We start from the raw sequence: 24,749 nt of genomic DNA on the forward strand, positions 1-24,749 counted from the left end.
TACTGGGGAGTAGACGTAATAATTTGCTACTTGTACAGGTCACAAAGCAACTTATCTGCAACTTGTCTAAGAAGGGGCAACATAGATATATACATATATATATATTTATAGTGACAGTTAAAAGCACTATATATAGTATAGTAACACAAGAATACTCAGTTAACTTATGACTGTACTAATTAGTCAACAACTATAATGATGCACAAGCATCTGGAATCCAGACTAGCACAGTTCAGTATTTCACGTCCATCCCATCCACATCAAAAGGAGATTAGAGCTGAAAAGACAAGTATTCCACAGACATGCTACCAGTGCACAGGAATTACATCATCACTTTTTTTTTTACGGCATTACTTAATGCACAGAATGAACTGAGCTGAGTTAATGAGCAAGAATTACTCTGCTTTTCCCGCTGGCGGTGGCTCTCCCCACCAGAGGGCACTCAGCCCACGCGTCCCTGAAACTCTTGCCTTGTTACCCCGGCAAATTTAATCTAATGTTTGGTGGACTCAGACTTACCACAGAATGATTTATTTCATTTTTTAACTGTTAACTGCTGCTTATGCAAAAACTAATAAATACTATACGTTTTCATTCAACACGTATGAATAAATGAAAGGTTCCTTCACAGTATAGACATGGCAAGGAGATTTTTTTACTGGGAGAATTGAATGCATATGATAATTTTGCTTATCACATTGTGCAAGGAAATGCTGATCTCTTTGTACATTGTCTTCCCTTTCTCATGCGTGCACTTGATGTAAGATGATAGGCTTATCTTTTTAAGAGCATATATAACCTGGGGATATTTGTGCCTTACATTTCACACCTCTCTGAATGACGCTCACTGACTGCTAGGAACCAAGTCCTTTAACCTGCAGTTAAGATAAAGGCTCTTGTTTCTCCAGTCAAACCATCTTTCCCATATAAAGGAAACATCTTGTTGATAGTAACACAGAATTGGCTTTATAGCCAATATAAAAAAATATATATACAACATATAAACAGCTATATGCATGCAGAGACATACAAAATGGCTCAGACAGACATTCTGGTGCAGAGTAAGCTGCTGTCTGTTAGAGTTGCATCCTTACAGCTCCACTTGTGAGACACACTTAGCACCCGGTGATACAGAAGAGCAGCGCACTGGTGTGGTTGCACAAGCCCTCCGGCCTTCTTGTTTTAACACTGACACCAGAAAGACAGTGTACCTGTTAGAGCCACACTGTCTTACCTGCAGCCTTTGTGCTGCATGCATAGTGCAGCTTTGCCTTTTAGGGGTCTTTCTTACAGCTTACTTAAAAGTTTATTGTAATTACTAAAGGTTAAGAGTCTCCAGTATTCTGCCTTTTCAGAGGGATTGAATTAGTTTTATTCTCCTCTCTAGAACCAGGCAGTACTGCCTGATCAGATGCCAGATGGTGACAGGTTTCAAAGGCTTGATTCTGCATCATAGTTAATTCTGAGAACAAAAGCAAAACCATACACTGCAAACTATATGCTAAAAAAATCTGCTTTAAGCTTAAAGCCTGTGGTAAAAAGGGAAAATTGAAGTGAATTATTTCAGAAAGCCTTTAGAAATGGGAATCGAAACAGAAAGTACAGAACGGAAATACTTATTATTATTTTCTGTAAAATGATTTATTCTACATGAAAGTGATGTAGTTACAAGGGCAAATAACAGTTTACTCCTAGTGATGATGTCAGGGGACTAATAAACTGACTTTAAGTCTGTTCTGTGCCTCAAAAATGACACAAATATGACAAAGAGCACTGGGATGGAGTCTTCTAAATTAAATACTGATGGGCTGGATGCATTATAGATGTATTTCTGGAGGCATGCTATTAGAACAGCACAAGCTGATGAAGGCAAAGGTTATTGAGATATTTAAACTTTCAATTATATTTCTGGTTAGACTCCAATTTCACACTGCAGTTAGTTTATATCTTAATATATTTTTACTAGGTACAAAAGTAAATAATTAATGTGCGCTACTAAAAAGATTGACAAAGAAGATATAGACCTCTTGACTAGCTCTAGGCTAAATTAAGTATGGAACATGTTCACATAGTTATGCAGATTATATTCCGCTGTTAACCAGGCATCTTGTATCTGCCTTTATTGCTCATGCAAACTGCACCTGTAATTTTGCCATTGGCTTCGGATGGAGGCTGCCAGTTAACAATTATTGTCCGAGGTTTTCCCTCTTTGCTCACCACAGTCACGTCTTTGGGAGGAGAAGTAGGAACTGCAAACAAACAACAACCAAACTATCAGAACAGGTTGCCCAGTTTCACTGGATATAAACAAGTAATTCGGCACCTTCGCTTTTTATTTGTTTGACCACTGAAAAAAGGTACATACAATAATAAAAACTCTGAATGTTCAATCTTCAAATAAATCTACCATCCTAGTGTAGTGGTCTTACTGATTTACTCCATTCAACTGGCAAATGCCATCTGGTGTGCAGCATCTTCTTTCCATAAGGAGTCACCTGTTTCTAAAGCATTTCTGTCAACAGATGCTGCGATTCATGACTAAATGAGTCCACATGTCTTCAAAAACATGGCATCTTTGTACAACTCTAACAGTTGGGGTGAATGACTTCTAACCTGAATTTCTTCGGTCATCATAAAAATTACATGAACCTGTGAAATAAATACATTTTATATGCACAAGCATATGAGATATCTCCGTATTTTCAGGTTTATGTGGGCCCGAGACCTAGTAATGCCCATTTGCCACTTAAATCTGAATCAGCAAAGTAAATCCACCAGAGATTTAGAATCATAATCCATAATTGCTGATTTACTTTACTGAAGTATTATTTGTAATTTGCAAGGAAATCTGCACCACAGAAGCATCTGAAATCTAGAAATATTTGCTGAACACAATTGTCCAACCTTTTTCCTTGGGTTGCCAGAGACCAAAATTGAGAGAAAGAAAGGAGAGAGCACTTCCTTCTCCCATCAGCCTCCTCCTGCCTGAAGTTCAGGAAGTGGCACAAGTTGCTCCAGTGAAAGACTGAAATCTGAGACCTTTCTCACTGTGAACTAAAATATCCATCTGGGGCTTAGATTAATGGCTTTCAAATACACAGAGTCAATGTCTCCAAAGGTGCATTAACCAGCCACAGTTTGCAATGCCACATTATGAAAAACATGAGACTTCTAATTAGGTAACTTTTAGCAAAGGAAATCCGCCTTGGATATTTAATACTATAATAGTAACATTTAATGCTTACACAGTGCTTTCTGCATTTAAAGAGCTTTATGTCTACTACCTATTAGAAATTAATCTGTCTATCCTCTGAGATGGCTACCTATTATCCCTGTGCAGAATAATAGCTGGAAACCAGGGATAGCAAAAGCTCAAAAGTTACTGTAACTATTATCCCAAATACTTAAAAACATGCTCAACAGAAATGTACAGATGTAAAGCACAATTCAAGGCCCTATAGTAAGCTTCAGAGGAAAAAAAGAGAAAAAAAATCAGGACTAGCCCTCAAGAGATTACTAATTCACAGACCAACACTGAACCCAGTATCCCATATTTTCCTTCAGCATTAGCCGAGGAGCAAGTCCTATACAACACTGCTACTCACGAGTATTCTAAAATAGTGAGTCACACACTCAGGAATTTGGCAAGTAATATAAATCACAAGATCTGTTATGAGAAAATATACTTAGGCTTTTTTGTTTTTTTCATTTGCTTCTTAGTTCCCAAGCTTTTAGGTCATATTTGCAAATATTCTTTACAACTGCCCCAACTAGAAATTTACTTTCTATTTAAATTAAAAGAAATGAGACCTCCTGTATCTCGCCCTTGCTCCTGTACTTTTTTGAGTTTCAAATTATCTTTTAAGAACTTTATTTGTGCAACTTTTACAGTCTTTGCTGTTAGTGTAGAGATATGGATGAGAATTGTATGTGTGTCAGCAAAAATACCAAATAAAGTGTTTTAACGTGGGATGGGCATAGTAATCAGAAGGGGAAAGGAGCCTCAGTCCAGACCTGTGCTGTCAGAAGGGTAGCTGGCTCCACATCGTGGGTTTCCCACCAAAAACTAAAGCAAGTGAAGCTCACGAAGAGTTTATTGGACTTCAGAGTAAGTTAGGAGCTTTCTGACTTTATCTTGTTTTTGCTTTTTCTTATTCCTTGTTATAGAATATTTGGATGATCTCACCAATTCTTTGCCTGCTTGATTTTTTTGCTGTATTTTAATTTAGCATGAGAACAACAGGGTAATTTGGATAGGCTCTCTTTTGTTCTCACAGTTCAAATAGACAGAAACCTAAGCATAATAAATAAACCTAATAAACAAACCTAAGCATAAGTAAATTTAATTGCACAAAGATCATTTAACACTGCAGGATAAAAAGAGCTAATGAGGGACAGGTTCTGGACCTCGCAGTTACTCAGTGGGCCCAAGTTCCTCCTGGCGGCTACAAACCCTTTTCTGTTCTGTACTTTGAGAGGGCACTGAGAACAGCAATGGCAATTCCTGCTGAAGAACAAGAATTTAGGACTGATTTGGATGTCTTAATTTCTATTGGGATTTTTTTTCTTCGTTTGCCTCATGCACTTCCTCACTCTGTAGTAACTATCATCATAATTACAGCAAATTTTAATTATTATTTGCTGAAGTATTTTCTTTGTATTTGCTATTAACATGCTATTTCTGGGATGTTTCAAGCATACGCTTCTTTATTCTCACCTGTCCATGAACTGTGGTACATTATTCATTACTTCTCTGTAATCTGATGTAAATTCTTTTGCAGGCAATCATCCCTTTGAATTTTGAAGTATGTTGTTGTTTTTTAATCAGACTTTCTGACTAAACTATAAAGAAAAGAAGCCCCCAGCAAGTATTCATCAGCATAATCATTTTAAATACATGCTTTCCTTCCTCCAGAATTCTGGCAGACTCGACTTTATTCATCTCATCAGGAATGTCGGCCCTTCCAGAAAGACACAAAGGAGTACCTAATTCAAAAGTTGTTCCATGTGCTGTCATACTCCAAGTACTTGATCTTCGACCTTTAGTCACCATCACAGAGAATTCATACAAGGTATTTGGTTTTAACCCGGTCACTAAATAGCTCAAAGTGGTCGCATTTGCAGTCTGAAAGAAAAACAAAGTGTCAGTAACTTCTGAACTGAAAACCATCAATCACCAGCTCTCACCCTGTCTCAGGTAAGTGTTTAAAACATTTTAGCATCGCTACATTTTCATAACCACAGTCATTAATTCTGTAACATTTTTGCTCTGTCATGCAAATTCATTGATCAAGCATTAATGTGCAGTAGTTTTATCCTGAACTAGAAATTCTTTCTGCAATCAGCAAGAGCATTTAATAGCAGTCAGTTATAAATTAAAAAAAAAAAAAAAAGGCAATACAAGGTCCAGGGCACACTTGTTATGCAGCAGGCTAAATCTCTGTCTACTTCGGGAGTTTAATTTACAGCATTTCATTAACTGATCTGGCTAGGGAAAAAAAGGAAGCACAGCTAACAGTAACAGTCCTCCTTGAAATCTGTATCTGCCTTCCAAATTCCTGTTAGAATTTTCAGTAAATTTTTAACATACTTAAAAAAAAAAAATCAACTGAAAGTACAGGTGCTGAGAGACTTGAAGACAATGAAGCTTTATTAATATGTAGATTTTTTTCAGAAAAAAATTGTTATCTAGGATCACACACTGAAACTACACATGGTTTCTAGTGTCATTTGTAACTCAGCCATTTAGGTAGAATTTTCGACCTTTAGGTTGAAGTATCTGATATTTATTATACATTACTTGAACATAAACACAAAGTACTTGAGGCCTGTGGGGAAAAAAAAAAAGTATCTACATATATGTATATTCCTTACCTTGACCTACAGCGATCTAAACATCGAATTACAAGAGTTAGTTGTTTCAATATTTGACAGGGCCATACAACAACTGTATTAATAAACTATTGCCTTCAGAAAACAACTGTTCTCAGCTAATTCTTTTTCAAGGAAACAGCCATCTATGTTCCTTGAAGACTCTATGAATAATATAGTCCAAATTTGGCAAAGAAAACCCCTATTTCTCAAATATCAATGACAGCTGTTTTCTTACACCAGGTGAAAGTTCAGAAAACTGAAGCCAAGTGATACTTAGATTTGTACAAAGTATTTTGCTTGTTCACAGACATGCGTTTTGCCAGTTAGACATCACAGACCTGGACAGAGAATAAAGACATCATAAACCTAATTAAAATAAAGTCCTCCATTACATTTAAACCTTTACTTGATACAGAACTCAGAGTAGTTTCAAAGTAAATGTGATTGTGGCTGAATGGTTCAAATATTTAAGCATCGGGCAGGGCAGTTCTTAGTTCAGTGACAAAGCTTGACTGAGCGCAACCTCCCTAGTATGAACATGAAGGCATATGTTCAGAAGAACATTTCATCAGCTCTCAAAGTGCCAAGCAACACTGTCTCCCAGCTCTTCACAGTGTGCCTCAGGAACATTAGGAAATACCTGATGCTTCAGTAGAAGCTGCAAAGACCTTTGGCCTGGACAATTATGTAATGACGAGTCCAAAGGATAATTTTTTTCCTAGCATCCTGCATTGAGCTGACTTACCCCCTGAAAAGCATACCATTTCTTCCTCTCCAGAATACCTATAGAAATTCCTAACACCATTTAAGCATTTGATTCTGTTTATAGTACTTTTTAGCTCCTAGCTGCAGTCATACGTGGCAGCTGGAGTCCTTTTTACAGGTTGAAGTTGTATTTTTCATCTACGGCTTTGAAACTTGGTATCTTTTAGTCTCCCTGGACATCATACTGAATGTAAATGACACATGAAAGGCTAAACTGGAGTGTTAAGACTTCTCTGCTTTCTTCATTTTTTTAACACCACTTACTGTTTTTAAGATCACAACATATCCCATGGTACAAAACCCTGCTCACCTACTAGAAATAAACTTCATAAATATTACCCTGTAAAATTTATTTTCCTTTTCTACAGTCCTAAAAGATCTAAGTTAAGATTTAATATTTTAGCTTATGCTTGAGAGCACACTGATAAATCACAGGTAGCCTGCGAGTAGGACAACTCTGCTCTACCAACAAAGATTCTTTGAAAAACACTCTCTGATCCACATTAGTGAAACTACACGGTTCAAAGCACAGTGGAGTACTTTAGCTTCAGGAACTGTATCACATCTGTTCCTGTGTTTATATGCCCTAGATTGACACAACCCCTATACAAATTTAAGAAAATAAGGCTCCTTAAGGTGGAACCTCTTAACTGGTATTTGAAGCATCCAGCTTCTTCTTTAATAACAGTTTGTGAATATCAGCATAGAAGGGGGAGCAAATGTAGAAAATAGGAATGAACCATATCAACATCCAATTTTCTGATGAGAGGGATGGATGAAACAACACTGGTTTGAAGAGTAGCATTGGATACTAGAGAACTGAAACAGATAAGATTTCTATGTGCAAGGCTGCGTAATGGAGAAGCTCTGATGTAACTGGGCGAACAGCCTCAAAACATGCAATAAATAACAAAGCTGCTAGCGATGGCTGTGACAACCAATATACTAGCTCATACTTAATAAAGTTACCAAAGACCTGACTGAAACGCAGGAGCTTATTGAACAGCACCGCTGAAGAGAGGTCTTGCCTTTCTTAAAATTAGCAATTGTTATCGTCCAGAGTAGTACAGAATTCATGATTGAAACAAAGAAAGAAAAGCAGGATGTGAGCTCTCCAAACATCATGGGTTAAAAATGATTAGAGCAAATGTTCTCCAACTTACATTCTTTCAGGCAAATGCTTTTTACAATGAGTAATTTTGAACTATATTCCATCATTACATATTATTTTTGGTCCACATAAAACTTCTTGACCACTGGCCACCAGCACCGAGAACAGTGGGAGTATTTCATTTACCACCGAGGGTGGGTTTTTTTAAGCATTTAACTAATGAAACTGCAGCATTCTATAAATCACTCCCGAGACATCCTCTGCACATGACTCAAGAATGTGGATTCATAAATAACTTGCCTTTAGAGGAAGAACACATATATATACATCTTTTCATTTCAATAAAAAAAAAAAATCTGGTTTGTAACAAGATTGCTCTGTAGGAGCATAAAGGGAGCTCCACTAGCTGGGTATTTTAACAACCATTTCCTTTGAGTCTCATTTCAAATGTGAAATTTGCACTCAGCATTTTGGAGGCCTCCAGATAACTCTGAATATTAAAAAAAAAAATCCAACCAACCAACTACAAAAATCCAAACCAATAAACCAAACCCCAAATCTAGTCTCCAAATCAAAACAGTAGATGAAAATCAAGGAAGGCAGGGATATCAAAGTCATTGTTATATATTTTGCACCGATTCAGTTCCCAAAGGAAAGGTTCACTATCAACTTTGTATGAACAGAAAAAGTTGTAAAAGGAAACTTAAAACCCACCAGGGTAAATATTTTCCCTGCATGACTCACCCCACAAATTCAGATTCTTCTGCTAACTGGAGAGAAGCCATTAGTAACACATACCTTATTAACACATTATCGGCTCCTCTAAAGGTAAGCCCACATCTGTCATACAAAGCATCTGGGAGCCAGCTCTTCCATTCACTCACACACAATGCCCCATCTCAATCTCTTTCACACACATACGCAAGAGAGACCACAAAAACCAACCGCTTCCACTAAATCTAGAAGAATCTTTGAAGCGATGATTTAACTGAGCAGTACTGATGTGAACTCAGTCCAGGCATCTCAAATAAAACTGGGCACATCGCTATACCGTTTTCTAAGCGCTTGTCTTTACTCTCAGCTTTCATTTAACCCTGACTTGAACATGAAACTTCTTCTGACTGAAATAATGCAGCTGTGTTAGTGTTGTTGAAACTCCAATACCTTGTACTTCGTATTTGCAGGAATATTGGTTTTCCAGCGAACTGTGTAGTAGCGAGCATCTGTGATCTTCTGGTTCTTTGGCAGAGAGTTGTCTGCCCAAGTGATCCGTATGGTGTCATGACTCAGAATAGAAGCCTGAACTCCCACCGGTGGCATCATGGGAGACGGATCTGGCACTGGAGTGTATGGAGCATTAATAACAAACAAATCAACTTCGGAAGTGTCTAGGGAATTGATGGGTAAAAAGTAGTGTATTATAATTAAAAAGGGAGAAGGTGGCATTTTAATGTAAACAAAAACAAAAAAGGAGAAATGCAGGGTAGTACAATGAAATGAAAGGTGAGAAATGGAGAAAAAGAGAGAAAAGCCAGAGTTAATAGGTGACATAAGACTGGCTAATAAAATTACTCTTGCATCATGTTCCCTTCTTAAGACAGAAAGACAACATATATATGCTAATATATATACACCTAATCGTATTAGCGTTCAGTGCATTCAACCATAGCCTAAGAACCCCAAACATACAGTAATTTTAACTTTGACTTTATTTGCCTCAGTGTCCACTGATTCCTCTTCCAGAAAACAATGAGGAGGAAAAAGAGCTTGACGACTTCTAGATGGGTAAATACCACTTCATAAAAATTACAGGGAACTCCCATCATCTTTTAAAGAATGTTAATGGCAATCAAGTTCCAAGTATTGTACAAATTTGCAATAACTGAAGAAACTGCAATTCCAATGTCCTCTATAAAATCTATAAGAATTCCTGCTCTTCAGAAGACTAAAACAAACAGAAGCGTTAACATCTACACAAAATAACTAAGTCAGCAGTCTAGTAGGGAGCACAGTGAGCCATAGCATAGCAATGGCTCACTTGCAAACAAATGTCTCTGCTTAAAATCCTTTATTAATATATTACAAGATAAAAAAAAATGCCAAGAACTTGTTTGGTGCAACTGACTGCACAGTGAGACTTAGACAAAGAAAATGCAAGCATCGTATTCAAAATCTCAGTGTAAAAGATCAGAAAAAAACCCCAAAACCCTATACTTGTCCATAAAACACAAAATAAGGGCAATGCCTTTAGAACTGCACCCACACAATTTGTGCTAATGTAATGGTAACTTTTTGAATAAGAATATCTGTAAGTAGTTGAAAGGTAAGTTTTGTAATTTAAAAATGAACCAATATTAGGTGGTTTATTAACTGGATGAAACATGGGAGGCAATCACTGAAACAGTAAGGCCAATCAGTTAAAGAAATGGAGTGTACTTGATGACACTGAAAAACAACACTCTTACACTACGTATCATCACATTTTCAGCTGCTGCGCAGAGGCGTGTTAACAACTTTCAGCTGTGCAGAACTTAAAAGCAGGCCCGTGCCTTTACCTGATTGAGGCCTGGTCACCGCACTCTCGTACAGAGGGATTCCTTCACCAACATTGTTAAATGCTTTCAGAGTTATGACATAGTGGGAGCTTGGGTCTAAAGGGAAAAAAATTAAATATGTTTTTAGTGCAAACTGTTAGTGAATCCTATTTTCTCCTTCTCCATTTTCCCTTTGTTCAGTATTTTATTTTTTAACTAAAACACATGAAATAACTAGACGAAATTTGAACTGAGAAAGTCTCCATACAGACCTTCTTTTAGTGTTCAATAGTTCTCATACAGCAGAAATCTATTGTCACAGCAAATCTACCTTAAGTACAGTCAAAACAGTAGTGAGGAAAAACATTTTAAAATGAACATTTTAAGTTGCCCTACTATAATACTATCCAAACCTCAAATTTTATGGAATTTCCCAATAGTTCACAATACTAATATTTATTTTGCTTTCAGGATATCTTACCTACCACAGGGAGTCCTGTGGAGGAGCAATTCTATATATTTCTTTTAAAGTAGATGCCACTGTATCTTGGTGACGTTTTAGTTCCTTTTTTGCCTGAAGCCACCTGTTCCACAGCTCCGGAAGGAGAATAAGGGAATGCTGCTCGGCATGAAAGTTTTTGTAATAACCATTGAAGGGAAAGCATCAAATCAAAATGCACTATGCTTCAAACTTGGTCAATTTAGGATTCTGGGTTTGAGTTTTGTTTTTTTTTTTTTATTCTTCTGCCTCTTTCTCTATCAGGAGAAAATTGAGTTTATTTGAAATTTATCAACAGTTTGGCATCCAGTATAATATCTGAATAAGGAAAAAGATCCTTTTACAAACACACTTGTAGTTTTATTTATTTATAATACCATAGTTAGAGGACAGCAACATAAATGAGAGGTAGAACTTGCACACTGATGTTAATTCATTTTCCTTACCTAAGTTTTCAATGGTGTAGTATCTCTGTTTATAGTCCACCTTGATGGTCTGTGCGTGAGGACTGCCAATGCCATACCCTATAGCATAGCCTCTCACCACAATGTTCTGGTTTTCAGGTGGAGTCCAGCTTACTACGATACTGGTGACAAGCGGACGGACATGTAAGGAACTTGGAACTTCAGGAACACGAGTTTCTGTTAAAGAAAAATGATGGATTTAAAGGACTTCTCTTAAATAAAGATAATTACACGAAGAGCTATGAGCTGGTAAGGTCAAATTTAGCGCTTCTACCCTGCATCTGCATTGAAATAAGCACGCTCCAAAAGAGAGCACTTTATTGTACGAGAGAGCAAAGAACTCCAATAAGCAGAAGAAAATTAACATAGTTTTGTATAGTAATATATTTTAATAGATCCTTTTTTTAAAGGAAAGGACAGTCATACTGAAGAAAAGTGTCAGATCTGCTTCAAGGCAGACTTTTTTGATGTTTGTGCATGTTCTTTCCAATTTGTAATTTTTCAAAATAAGCATTAAATTTACCACGTCCTTCCGCTGCACAAAGCAATCTACTTTTAGTTCCATCATATTACTTACTTGTGGGCATTAAAATAATTACATTGAAAACACACTGATGATGCAAGAAAGCTTCCTGAGCTCATTGGAGGATTACACAGAATATTCCAAAGCTCTAAGAACTGTCAGTAAACTGGATATTGCATGTACTGCAAAGGTTTCTTGTGATTTGTCCTACACTTGTCGCTGTTTAAATCCTTGAGTCTCTCTAACATAATTCACAAAATATATGCAGAGACTAAACAACCATACTACAAGATCAAAAAATACTCGAGTCCATATCAAATGCTTGAATCCTACCCCCAACAAGCAACACAAATCTAGTCACAACCCAGAGAGATGGAATGTGGATCCTTAATAACAGAAGGACTTCCACAATACGCCACTGTAATCTCCTAATATTTTTACTAAAAGGCTTTTTCCCCAATGTTGATTACAACTTAAAGGCAATCTAAAAGCACAACTGTACATACTAATGTCCACACCTTTGTTTTAACTTCTCAAAAATTAAATAAGTACTTTTGTCAGGCCACTGGAGCCTGCTGTATGTTGACAGATTATAAATAATTCTGTACAATAGTAAGCTGAGTTCTCCACTCTAAAATAAAATCAGTTCAGAGAGTTCTGCTTCCTGCAGGGATTTCATTTTAATGAAACATGCTGCATTTATCTAAAAACATTTAATAAAGCACCACAACAGGATTATTTGGATCATAATATGCCATTGGCCTGTGTCGTGGTTTAGCCCCAACCGGCAAGTAAGCACCACGCAGCCGCTCACTCACTCCCCCCTGGTGGGATGGGGAAGAGAATCAGAAGAGCAAAAGTAAGAAAACTCGAGGGTTGAGATAAAGACAGTTTAATAGGTAAAGCAAAAGCCGCACACGCAAACAAAGCAAAGCAAGGAATTCATTCACTACTTCCCATGGGCAGGCAGGTGTTCAGCCATCCCCAGGAAAGCAGGGCTCCATCACGCGTAACGGTTACTTGGGAAGACAAACGCCATCACTCCAAATGTCCCCCCCTTCCTTCTTCTTCCCCAGCTTTATATACTGAGCATGACATCATATGGTATGGAATAGCCCTTCGGCCAGTTTGGATCAACTGTCCTGGCTGTGTCCCCTCCCAGCTTCTTCTGCACCTGGCAGAGCATGGGAAGCTGAAAAGTCCTTGACTAGTGCAGCAACAACTAAAACATCAGTGTGTTATCAACACTGTTTTCAACACAAATCCAAAACATAGCCCCATACCAGCCACTATAAAGAAAATTAACTCTATCTCATCTGAAACCAGGACAGCCTGCTAGCCCAGGGAGTTTACGGCCTCCAGCTGACACAGCTGATCAATTAAAGTTCACAACTATTAAATACAGAAAAGCCACGGAATTGCAATATAAGAGATGATATTTTTAACTGCACAGAAGTTAGTGCATTGGGGATAAACTCTGTACAGCTGTTTAACACCTCTTGCATATGCACTCCTGGTGGGACTTGCACCGACTCTGCAAAATTAGACAGCCCTACTAACATTAAATTGTAACAGTCTGTCTCCCATTCACATTGATGACACTATCAAGTGAATTATTTTCTATTTAAATTCAAAAAGCAGCCATGGAATAAAAAGGAATTATGCCTTACATATCTATCGAACCTGGGAAATTAAATATTAGCTGTAAATACATTTGCATGGTATTAAAATTATCCACATGAGCTTGCTAAAGAAAAGCAAAAATTATACATCTTCTTTCCAGTATGCACATACATGAATCTCTCATACATGTATACAGAATGATGTGAATACCATGTTATATTGTCTTAACTGTTAATTTTTATTACTTTATTCACTGTAAAGAACATGCATAAAGAAAGTTAGATTTCCTGCAAGGACTGCACCATTCCAGTTTGAAAAAAATTAAAATGACAAAATCAACAACACAGAATGAAAAGGTTCTTTTCTTCTCCCTCCTTCTGCCCTATTTAAATTTAATCCTGATGACATCCTCTGGCAAAGTACTGTTACCTCTCATTCAAAAGCAGAGTACGTTTTCATTACCTTGTGTAAGTGCTGCCCATTTACAGAGCTCTACTTCAGTCTGGAAAACTAGTGGTTTCTCAAAGCTGCAAGGTTGTGTCATATCCAGTTAGAGGAAGACAGACACACAGATGCAAGTCATTTCAACTCTAAAAAGTAAATTTTAAGTAACTACAAAACTGAACTCCACTGTTAACATTGGTTTTTGCACTGCTCTTGATGAAGCAATGGAGTAAGAAATAAGAGGACAAGTATTAAGCTGAGCATCAACTTTGCATAACATAAAGATTGAAGCATGGGCTCTCAAGGGCTTTAATCAGCTGACTGTTGAAGCAATCTTCCAACAGTGTAGAGCAAATATTGAAGCTCTTTTATTATTCTGTCTTCCGGCTGCCAGTATAACTGAACCTCAAGCCATACAGATGTGAAAGACATTACTCGATCCTGCGCCATTAAGCTAGAACGACCTTCCAGCTACTTTAACAAAGCCAAGAGGGAGACTGGCCTGCAAAAAGCGTAAGGTAACTTGTGTGCAACAGCGCTAATTAAATGGTTTTCTGAAATAGGAACAATCTACCCAGAATCACCAGCTCCATGTAGGCAGTTCCAAAGAAATCCACCCCAGCCATACTTTTAAAAATGGCACTTCTCTTCCTCAATTTCAATTGCTTTCAGTCAGATTCTGGGAGATGCTCACAAATGTGCTCATTTGAATTCTGCAAGAATCAGGTTCCCACTTGCAAATTATTCTAGCGTAGTAAATACCAAACAACTGCACCAACTATCAAAGGTCAAAATTTTTCACAGAACTTTTTCTACTTTTATTGTTAAAGTCTACACTGGAAAAACAAGATGTTAACATGGTTCTGGATACCACATATCATTAATATATGGCTTTGGTGGAAAAGACATGGTCTATACTAGTCTATCAGTACTGAAAATATAATCAATCTCCCTTTTCTTCTGAAGTGGCAAAATAACAATTACTGGGGGTCAAATGCTCTCTTTAGAAAAAGAGTCTAAGCAAAAAAAATTTTCAGGAAAAATATTTTAAGGGAGCATGGTACCCATGAAACATAGTGGTAAGATTGCAAAGGGCTATGGGTGACAACAACGTTTTCTGCTGTTTCTTTCCTACTGTGGCATCTCTCTCACATCTAACAAAATTTACAACTCCAAGTCTGCAACTATAGTGCAGGCACTAATACTACAACTTGCAGCGGAAAGGACTACATCTAGTCAATCAGTGCATGGTATCTCCGAAAAGCCTATCACCACTCTGAACTCTTTGAGGTATACTTCAATGGTTTCATTAGCATAACTTAGGTGCTACATAAATACATAATCACTATTTTACTTCCCTCAAGGAAAACAGTCCTCCTACCTCTGTTTCATAGCATGTAAACCCCTGCATAATTAACAAGATTAACTGTATTACAATATAGAAACCAAGCCATTATTATTATTATTATATTATAAATCTAATAATGTATTATTATTTAAATATTGAAACACTGACATTGTAATTCATAATTGGGTATTTCTTAGCAAAACAACATAGTGCCAACATACAGTACTAGAAAGTGTAGAAGCAAGGTTTAATTTCAAACCATTTAATTGACTTGGCAAGAATGTTGTGTTAAAATAGAAATTAGTTTCATTTAATCATAAATAAAGCACATTGTATAATTAGAATACAATTGAACAAAATCAGGTTTGCCTTTAAAAAAAGGTAATTGAACTTTACTGTGCCCTGTCCACAAATTCTAATGTTTTGGATGTCACAAATATGTTCACACTTATGATCTTACCATCTAGATCACTCTCAAATGTTTCTGCTGATACCCAGTCAGTAGCTGGTCCAGTACCATTAACAGTCAAGGCAGCTACTCGGAAGCTGTATTCTGTACCTCGTTCAAGACCTAAGAGACAAAGAGTATCCAAGAGATCAACACAGGTATTCCAGCTGTGAGCACAGGAATCACAGTTCCTAATTAAAATACAGGTATAACCTGACAGTAAAATGCCTTTCACCTCACCATTGCCACTTGAGCGTAACATAAGATCAGGAATGGAAACACTACCCACAGTGCAGCACCAGAAAGGAAGCTGACCCCAATTAGGGTGTAACAGCTAAACTGTGACCGGAGACATGCAGGGCTGTGACACTCTGTAGACTGTCTCTGTGGGCCACTGGAAGTGTCTGTGAGGTACTGTTTGCAGCCAGCTTTAATTTCTGGCTGTTAATCAGTTTTAAGTACAGAATCACCCACATCCATAACTAAACCTACGTGTAGAGTAAAGACAGCAAGTGACCAAACTGTGCAAACGGTTTGTTTACTGTATATAAGAGCTTATAATCAATAATCAAAGCAGTATGAAAATACACTCAACATTTGATATATGGAACTTCTTAAACTGGCTTTGTTGCTGGCAAAAATATACTCTAGTTTCAGGCACATATCAACTCCTACTCTGTGAGAAAACTGAAACTTACTGAGTCACAGCTGGAGTTTCTGAGAACAAATCAAAATGTCTTGTTAAAAAGTGCATATTCATTTTCTAGAGAGGCACAATTTCTTCTCTTTTGACCAACTGTTCATTTACAGAGATTTAAAATATGAACAAAATGTAGTCTTCCTCCTGTTCTCATGTACTGTTTATTTCTGCTAAACAAAATTCTAGTTCTGGTAACAATATATAATTTATACTAAGTAATGTATTAGATTGGATTTTTTTTAAGTGTACAAAATAGAGAGAATATATTACATTCAGACCAGAAAGAAGGAAAAAAGTTGATGTGAGTGAAACTAGGTGGGATGATTTGTACAGATGCCTGAGGTAAGAAGTTCATAGGACTCTGAGCTGGGCTTGTCAGTGAGCATTGCAAGACAGAGCACACCTAGATTATATCCACCTGCACACAGGTGAGTCTGCCAAACACCCCGCCAGACTGCATTTCTTTGGCATCCTTCTCCATACATTTATTTCTGGCATTTGGGCAGACACAATGAGCTCAGGACCATCTTCTCCATACAACCCCTATGCCTTTTATAAAGGTTTTAAAAGGACTCATCCAGTCCACTTAGCAAATCAATGGCAAAATTAGGGCTAGAAAACAGGTCACTAGACTTCGGTTACCACTAGCTAGCCCACACTACCTTATAACCTACAAACACTCATTTTAAGTGTTTTCATTCTTTCTTCCAAGGCAGGAACCCTACATAAACATGTCTCTGAGCCTGAGCCAACTGAAAGCACGTAAAAAAACCCTTCTGATAACAAATGCTTGCAAATAATAGCTCACCTTCAATTAGCTGAAAAAGCTGGGTCCCACCAATGCTCTCTGTTACATCACTCTTGCGGGACACTTTACGGTAGCGAATTTTGTAGCCAGTGATTTGTCCACTGTGTGTCCCTGCAGGAGGAGGCTGCCAGTGTAGCATGATACTCTGTGGAAGGTAGAAGGTCATTACAAAGTCATCGCCTCCCATGCAGCCAGAGAAATTACTCTAGTGCTAATACTTCATGAAACACAAGATAAAACACATGCATACAGAAAATGCTGCATTTTCACATAGTAAAACATAGGCTATCTGTAAAAAGTAAAAAACCTATGATTCAGCAGCAGCCCAGGTAATACATGTGCCTATAGAAGCTCACCTCAAAGCGCTTCAATCCTATTAGTGCTTCTGATTCCAATTTCACAAATGGCCCCTTGGGTTTCCCTTTCATTTTCTTGGGGTTATCTTAAGATACAGTTTACGTGAGGATCTATCTTTAAGAACTGGTATTTTCTCTAAAGGGTACAAGTAATCTGAACTGTAGTTTATGTAGAGGAAGTTAGTTATAATCATACAGGCAGTAGAAAAAGGTGTTTAGAAAAGACTTTTTAAAAAATCTCCAATCATAATCACTACAGTCATAATGACTAAGTATATAATTTTCTCTTTTAAAGTGCCCAGGACACTATAAACGTGCCTGTGTATGCACACACACTGTAAACAATAGTTAATCAACAGGAACATATTCAAGATCTGGTGCTTCAGGCTTTTGTGCCTGATTAAACCTCTTTCATAATTAGCCTCCATGCTTTGGTACATTGCCACTGTCTTCATTGCATTCCGTTACGTACAATCCACAACTGGACTGGAGTTTCTAATGCTTCAAGCCTCACGTTCAGCTATTCTGTTGGGCAACTTACACATAAATAGCTGAAAAGCAGCATGGTAGAAAAGAAACCCAAAGCGGCTCCAAATTTTGGTTGATCTAAGACCCACCAACCTCTTGTTTACCCACTACCAACAGGAAATTCTCCACATCTTACCTTAGAATTCCGTACCTCCAACGTTAGATTCTGCGGTGGAGCACTAGGGACTAGAAACATCAGAGAAATTACAGCTCCAAAATTTCCATATGCTGTATCAAATACCGTATCTCCATACACAACTACTCTCTGCTATCATTCATTATGAAAGTACAAACCGTTCTGGTTAGAGACACTATATAAACTAACTACAAAATTCTACCAGAGGTACTTTATGACATCCAGTGACTAGCTTAGGAGGTTTACATATTTTCAACACAAAGAACAAACTCACTTTTTATTCAGGTCTTTACTTATCACAGGTACCTAAACAAAAAAATGTCATATATTTAAAGGTACCTCCCACAAGCTCTAAGAAAAGAGATCGCATTCAGTACCTTTCAAAAATCGAATCTTTAATTTACATGCTGGATTCTGGGAACACACATTTAAAATTCTAGCCATGCTTTTTGTTATCATGATTTTCTGTAACAGGAAAACCTCAAAGTCAACACATCCCTGTGTTACCAAAGAGGTGAAGTGCATTGCAAAGACAGTTTCTGCTTTTAAACCTCCATTCTTAGTTCTTTACTAGCTGTAGTATCTTGCTGGTCACGACAGTGAAAGTCCATTAGACAAAAAGGCAATTTAAGAGAGAACCTGAGACCAAGGAAATCCTTGTCGCAGCACTTCAGTCTCACAAATGTTCTCTCAAAGGCATAGATAAGGGTTCCCTGGCAGGGAAGGTGAGGCTACAGCAAAGCCCAAGGACAGGGAAGTAGTACAACAGGGCTAAAGATTGGCTCGGCCTGAATAACTTATTTTCTAAATAACTCGCACACCAGCCACAACAGTACATAAGAAAACACTCCTGAGCGCATAAAGTTAAAGTAGCCCTGCGATAAGTGAAAGGTACACTGGGGTGTGCTTAAATAAATAGCCCTCCCCCACTATCCCACAACAGAAATGGAGCCGAGGATTAGTTTTTCCTTCTCTCTTGCCAACTGAACTGAGTCTGAAATCACCAGACCTACGGATTAAGTGCTATGTCCTTCAAAAAGCAAGAACACTGGTTAAGAGGAGAAAATGAAATAAAGCTAAGGTTGATTTTTTTTTTTTTGCTGTTTGCTTGTTTTACACAGTTGGTGCCTACTATCAGAACAACCTAAAAATAAGTCACAGGTTTCACAAGGAGTGATTAGTAATTAATGCATATATTGCAGACTTGGCAAGAGAAAGACAATCAGTAAGGCACAGGAAAGGATACATGCATGTAAATATATTCATATACACATATCTCACCATGTGCACAGCTCAGACTCAGATCAGATTACGAACTTAACCAGGACAACAAATAAAATGGACTTCCTATGGGCTGATATTCCATGCTTTGATAGGAAAGGCATAGCCTAGTTTGGTACGTTGTACAGTAATCACCCAGGCAGGAGGACCACAACATGCTGATGGTTCAGAAAGACTGCAAGGATGAGTTGGTAAGGGAAATGCCCTCTATCAGGGTGTGATGCAGAGATTACATTTCTACTTGTGATATATGATTGCTCCCTATAGATCAGGAAGGCCATGAGAAGAGAAGCAATCCTTATGAGCAGCGTGTAAAACCTTGGTTCAAACTGTAATACCTGAAGAGCTATCCTGCAACAAACCACTGTAACATGCTTAGATTAGGAGCAAACACCTACATAAAAGTACAGATGCTTGTTAAATAGAAGCTGAAGGAAGCTTAGAATGAAATCCCTGCAGGAAACGTGGAGATTGGTTACAGATACCACAATAAGAAAACACAAGAACACCACATGCATCTTTCATCCAGAAAGATTTGAGAGACTGAAGGGGAGAACAGCATGGTTAAGCAGCAGGGTTGTAAGATTCTAAACAGCAAGATTACATCCTTCAGAAAGCTGTAGAAAATAAATTTCAATAGGTTAAATGTAAAAATGTAAGTTGGGCCAGAAAGAACTTCAGGAAAACTTGAAAAATGACATTACAACTAATAATAAATTCTTCTTCAAACAAATAAGGAGCTGGAAGCCCTTTAAAGAAATTGTAGAGTTAGCAGATGGTCAGAGTATGACAGAAAGAGAAAAAAATAAGGCCACACAACTAACTTATTTACATTTGTACTGAGTGGAAGGAAGAGGAGAGGTTTCCATGACACCCTGTACAGGGGACTTAGAGGTCTATCTCTCAAACTGAAATGTCAGTATAAGGGATTATGGAAGAGTTGGACATAACGAACAGCAGCATGTTGCCAGGGTTAGATGCTATTCATCCACAATTTCTCAAGGAACTTGGGAACGAAACAGTTGCATGACTTATAGTAGGCTGTAACCTCTCACAAGTTACCTCGATACTGGGAGATGGGAAATTTGATGCCAGTATTTAAAAGGGGTTCTTTTTGAGAAACTACTGGAAACTTCAAGTAGTAAGTCAGAAACCTGTATTAGGCAAATAAGCTGAAGCTATAATAAAGCATAAAATTCATAGATACACAGAGGAATACTACGTATTTTTCACTTTTTAAAGGGAAATCCTGCGTTGCAAACCTGCTGGAGAGCTCTTAAGAAACAAAGCAATGAGGGGAAGCCCTTGCCTGAGTAAACAACTGGTTAAAAGAAAGGAAAGAGAAGGTAGGAACGTACATGGTGGGAGATGACCTGTGGAGCTCCACCGTGGTATGTGCCAAGACCCTTGTTGCTCAACTCATTCGTAAGTGATGAAAGGGGGATGAGCAGCGAGGTGACAAATGTTAGTACAGACAAGATCTGATGGTAAAGAACTGCAGAAAGACCTCAGGACATTTTGTGCCTGGATGTTAAAAGTGACAGATGAAATTCACGGTAGATAAAGTTACACATATGGGAAAAATGATCCTGCCTCTATAAGCAAAATGATGGCTCTAAGCAGACCAATTCCACCAAGACCAGTCTACCCCAAAAATGTCACCTCAGTGCTCAGAACAAGCCAAAAAAGTCAGTCAAAGGTTAGTAATTACACACTTGCATCTTTGATACAATTTTGGTTCCTTCTACCTCCAATTTTAAAAGCATGTAGGAGAAAAGAAATCTAGAAAAAAAAGTTCAGAAAAGGGCACTGAAGGTTGAAACAGCTTCCACAAAAGAAATGGCTAACCATTTCTGTGACTTTTGCATCTGGAAAAGAGATGAATGAGGGAGAATACAACAAAGGTCTACAAAATGAGGAGTGGGACAGAGGGCTGGTGAACACTCATCATTCATCACTCTTTCAGGCAGCACAGCCATAGGCAACAAATGATGCTAAGATACAGCAGGTTCAAAACAGACAACACGGGGTGATTTTTCACAGAAAATTTATTTGTAGAATCTTTGTCCACTTGATGTTGTGGATGATAAAAGCTGACATGGGTTAAAGAGGACGCTGACAGGGTTTCATGGAAGAGAAACTGAATTAGTAAATACACAGAAACCACTGCAGAGTCAAGAAGTCCCAGAGAAACAAACTTTTGGACATAGAGACAATTTGGGACAATTCCTCTTTGCTTGTCCACTCTGCTTTTGGTCACTCCTGGAGAGAGGATTCCAGGCTAGGCTCACTTTTGGTCTGACTGTTCTTATATATAACCTTCTCTATAAAAAATGAAAGTTAATGTTAACTCTGATCATTCTACAATTGTTCATATATCTATATTTGCTCACATTACCTCTTTATTTGCCTTATAGAAAATACTGTTACCACTTCCTGCTTTCATTATTATATGCAATTGATTTAACAGTACCTGTGCTGGAGTCCAAACAAAGACATGCAACATTCTCCCATGTGACCACAACTAAAATAAAAACACTCCAAAACCAAAAGTGTGCTCATATGTAAAACTACAGAAGCTAAAAAAATAATCTGGAGTTGTTGCCTTCAATATAATTGTGTTTGTGTCCACTCTTAATACTTTGTAGACTCAATAACCCATGAAATAAACTACTGATGTTGAAATGAAGGACAGCGTTGTTTCGTAATCAGAATCAGGTATAGTAATTTTCCTTCACCTAATTTGGAAAGCCTCCAGGGGAACTTTCAACACACATGGCCATATGCAACAACTACATTATTAATAAAAAAGGGCAACAATGAACAAAAACCATAGAAGTCTTTCTGGTTAAAAATTCACTTAAAGGAAATTACCACGTAATTCCTAACAACAAGAACAAACAAACAAAAAAACCCCACCAAAAAAACCCAAACAAAAATCCCCCAAATTGGAATAAAGCAGCTTACCATCTGACAGCGTTCGTACAACAACATCTTGTGTCGAGACTCCAGGACCATGTTTATTGTAAGCTACCACTCGGAAACTATACTCTGTGTATTTCTTTAATCCGTTAATGGTGTAGGAGAGTCCTCCTACATCAACATCCTGTTCATAAACAAATATACATACAAGTCAAGGTCAGAATCAGGTCTGCAACTATTATAAATGTCTTAGACTTTCCGTACAGTAATGAAGTCAAAAGCAGGAATGACACCTTTCTGTAGCACCTGCGGATCAAACCCACAGTTTATATACAGCCAGGACTTGTAAAGATGATAACACAGTGAGCTTGCAGGAGGAAATTCTACCTCTCTGATTTAAATAATAACATGGACACTGGTTCTGTAAATTAAAAGGGATCTGAAAAACTTGCCTATTAGTAAAAATTATTACTATGTTTTGAATAGTGGGATGCAGAAGTAGAAAAGGTAATTTTATCTGAGGAATACAACACTCCTATTTAATAACTTATGTCAAAAATTATTGTAAATGCTAACAAAAATATTCCTCCCTTAGCTTTTTTTAAAGCTGGAGTCATATTCATATGCAGTCGGATGGGAAATTAAATGACTGGGAGTAATCCTCCCAAAGTTGTGACTGTTCTCAGGTGGCAACCTATACTTGCACAGAACATACTGGATTCTTCCAGTAGAATCATAAGAAAATTTAATCAATTAGACACTCACCACTATCAAAATATCAATCACTGGATCAAAGAACTCAAGAAGCAAGAATGGTTCAGATTAAGGATGATGCTAAAATCAGTAATCAGCCTACTTTACTAAAATGAAACCGGCCAACCTACAAAAATTATGCAAGCATCCTTTACACCATCCAAACCAGAACTGTTACATGAAGATATAGCTATTATTTGAGTTTTCCTCTTGCGATATGATGGACATCCCCAAATGCTTCTCGTTGCTGATGAATACCTAAATAAGCCATCACATAAAATATTACTTTAATTCCAAGACATATACATTTCATGCTGGATTTTTAATTTTAAATATTTCTGTATTTTATGCTAAAAGATTCAGTCTCTCAGAAAAATGAACACTTCACAAGGTGTTTCTGGAAATTTAAGGTAAAAACATAACAAAAGAAAAAAGACTGTTAACGGCATGGTATATCATGCAGGAAGAGCCAGGCTCTGTACCTGTTCAGTGTCCTGTCCCTTCTCCATATAATAGAGCTTGTAGTTCTGGATTTCTCCATTGCCAGACAATGGCGTTTCCCAGGTGACACTAACAGAGGTGGGTGAACTGGCATACGCTCGGATATTGGGTGCTGGACCAGGAAGCTGAACTGCAATGTAAGCATGAAACTCCGCTAGTCACCAAGCCTAAGCATTAACATTTTCAGTAGCTACCTATTTTAGCATCAACTTCACTGTTAATCGACTCCAGTTAAAAGATGGGTATTTTTTCACATTTCAGCATTTCACATGGATTCATTGGGGGGTGTAAAGGTGGGACCAAATTTCTGGAGATCCTGCTCCCTGGGTCAGATTCCTTTTGTCCTGAATGGTCCTAACAAATTATCCTGGTTTCAGCTTCTTTGCATTTTCGAGTCGCCACACACTTCGCATTTTCTTAGTTTTCTTTTTTTCTCTTTCAGTTAATGACAATTTAAAAGTATTCTTTTGTAACAGAAACTTTAGAGAACTTAACAAGGAATGTCTTATCACTTCTTCTTAAGGGTGAGAATAAATCATATAAGCATACCAACATGGTAACTTGGAAAATAATTTTGAAACTATGGTCTGCAAGTGCAACTGTTAAGGGTATCAACTTATTCTGGGAAAGGTCATGAATGGGGAAAACAAAAACAAAACAGAACAAAAAAAATCGATCCCAAAGTCAAGAAGACTTGAAATATTTACAGCTTACCCTCAGGCTGAGTTGCCACCTTCAGCGGTACTGAGCTCTCTCCAGGGCCATGCTTGTTCTGAGCCACAACTCGAAAGACATAAACTGTTTCTGGCATCAGGTTTTGGATAGTCGCTTGTGTCTCTCCAGGACGACTTGTATTTTCAACGCGTTCCCTTTAGGAACAAAAGGTTCAGGCACAGAAACAATCATTGATTAGTAAGAGGGTTTTTGAGGGGTAAATAAAGGAATAGTTGCTACTAAGATGTATCCAGTTTGAATATATCTAATGTGTTAATAATGTGGTTATTTATACTGCGCTGACTACACAATAAAACAATAATATGCCAAAATTGCTGGTGACAAACAGCTTCTAATTTTGTAACTTCTCTTTGAAAAAAAAAATATATATATACACTGAAGAAAAAGAATAAATTA

At 37.6% G+C, this 24,749-nt stretch overlaps 1 protein-coding gene across 5 annotated transcripts in view; it reads right to left on the minus strand.

Annotated features, from left to right (window-relative positions):
• Positions 1 to 24,749, minus strand: part of NEO1 (neogenin 1) — a 213,248-nt gene that overhangs the window by 23,404 nt on the left and 165,095 nt on the right. For 3 of the 5 annotated variants that reach the window (XM_072870677.1, XM_072870678.1, XM_072870675.1), the window contains exons 9-19: positions 24,333 to 24,487; positions 23,600 to 23,748; positions 22,410 to 22,548; positions 18,162 to 18,211; positions 17,142 to 17,286; positions 15,646 to 15,756; positions 11,230 to 11,424; positions 10,306 to 10,401; positions 8,915 to 9,138; positions 4,987 to 5,125; positions 2,142 to 2,249 (exon numbers count right to left, since the gene is read on the minus strand). In XM_072870677.1, the coding sequence (XP_072726778.1) occupies positions 2,142 to 2,249; positions 4,987 to 5,125; positions 8,915 to 9,138; positions 10,306 to 10,401; positions 11,230 to 11,424; positions 15,646 to 15,756; positions 17,142 to 17,286; positions 18,162 to 18,211; positions 22,410 to 22,548; positions 23,600 to 23,748; positions 24,333 to 24,487 (1,511 nt within the window). The remainder of the gene's footprint in view (positions 1 to 2,141; positions 2,250 to 4,986; positions 5,126 to 8,914; positions 9,139 to 10,305; positions 10,402 to 11,229; positions 11,425 to 15,645; positions 15,757 to 17,141; positions 17,287 to 18,161; positions 18,212 to 22,409; positions 22,549 to 23,599; positions 23,749 to 24,332; positions 24,488 to 24,749) is intronic. The other 2 variants (XM_072870679.1, XM_072870676.1) reach the window with 1 other exon arrangement.

This window comes from Ciconia boyciana, chromosome 8, assembly GCF_034638445.1.
Source record: "Ciconia boyciana chromosome 8, ASM3463844v1, whole genome shotgun sequence".
NCBI lineage: Eukaryota > Metazoa > Chordata > Aves > Ciconiiformes > Ciconiidae > Ciconia > Ciconia boyciana.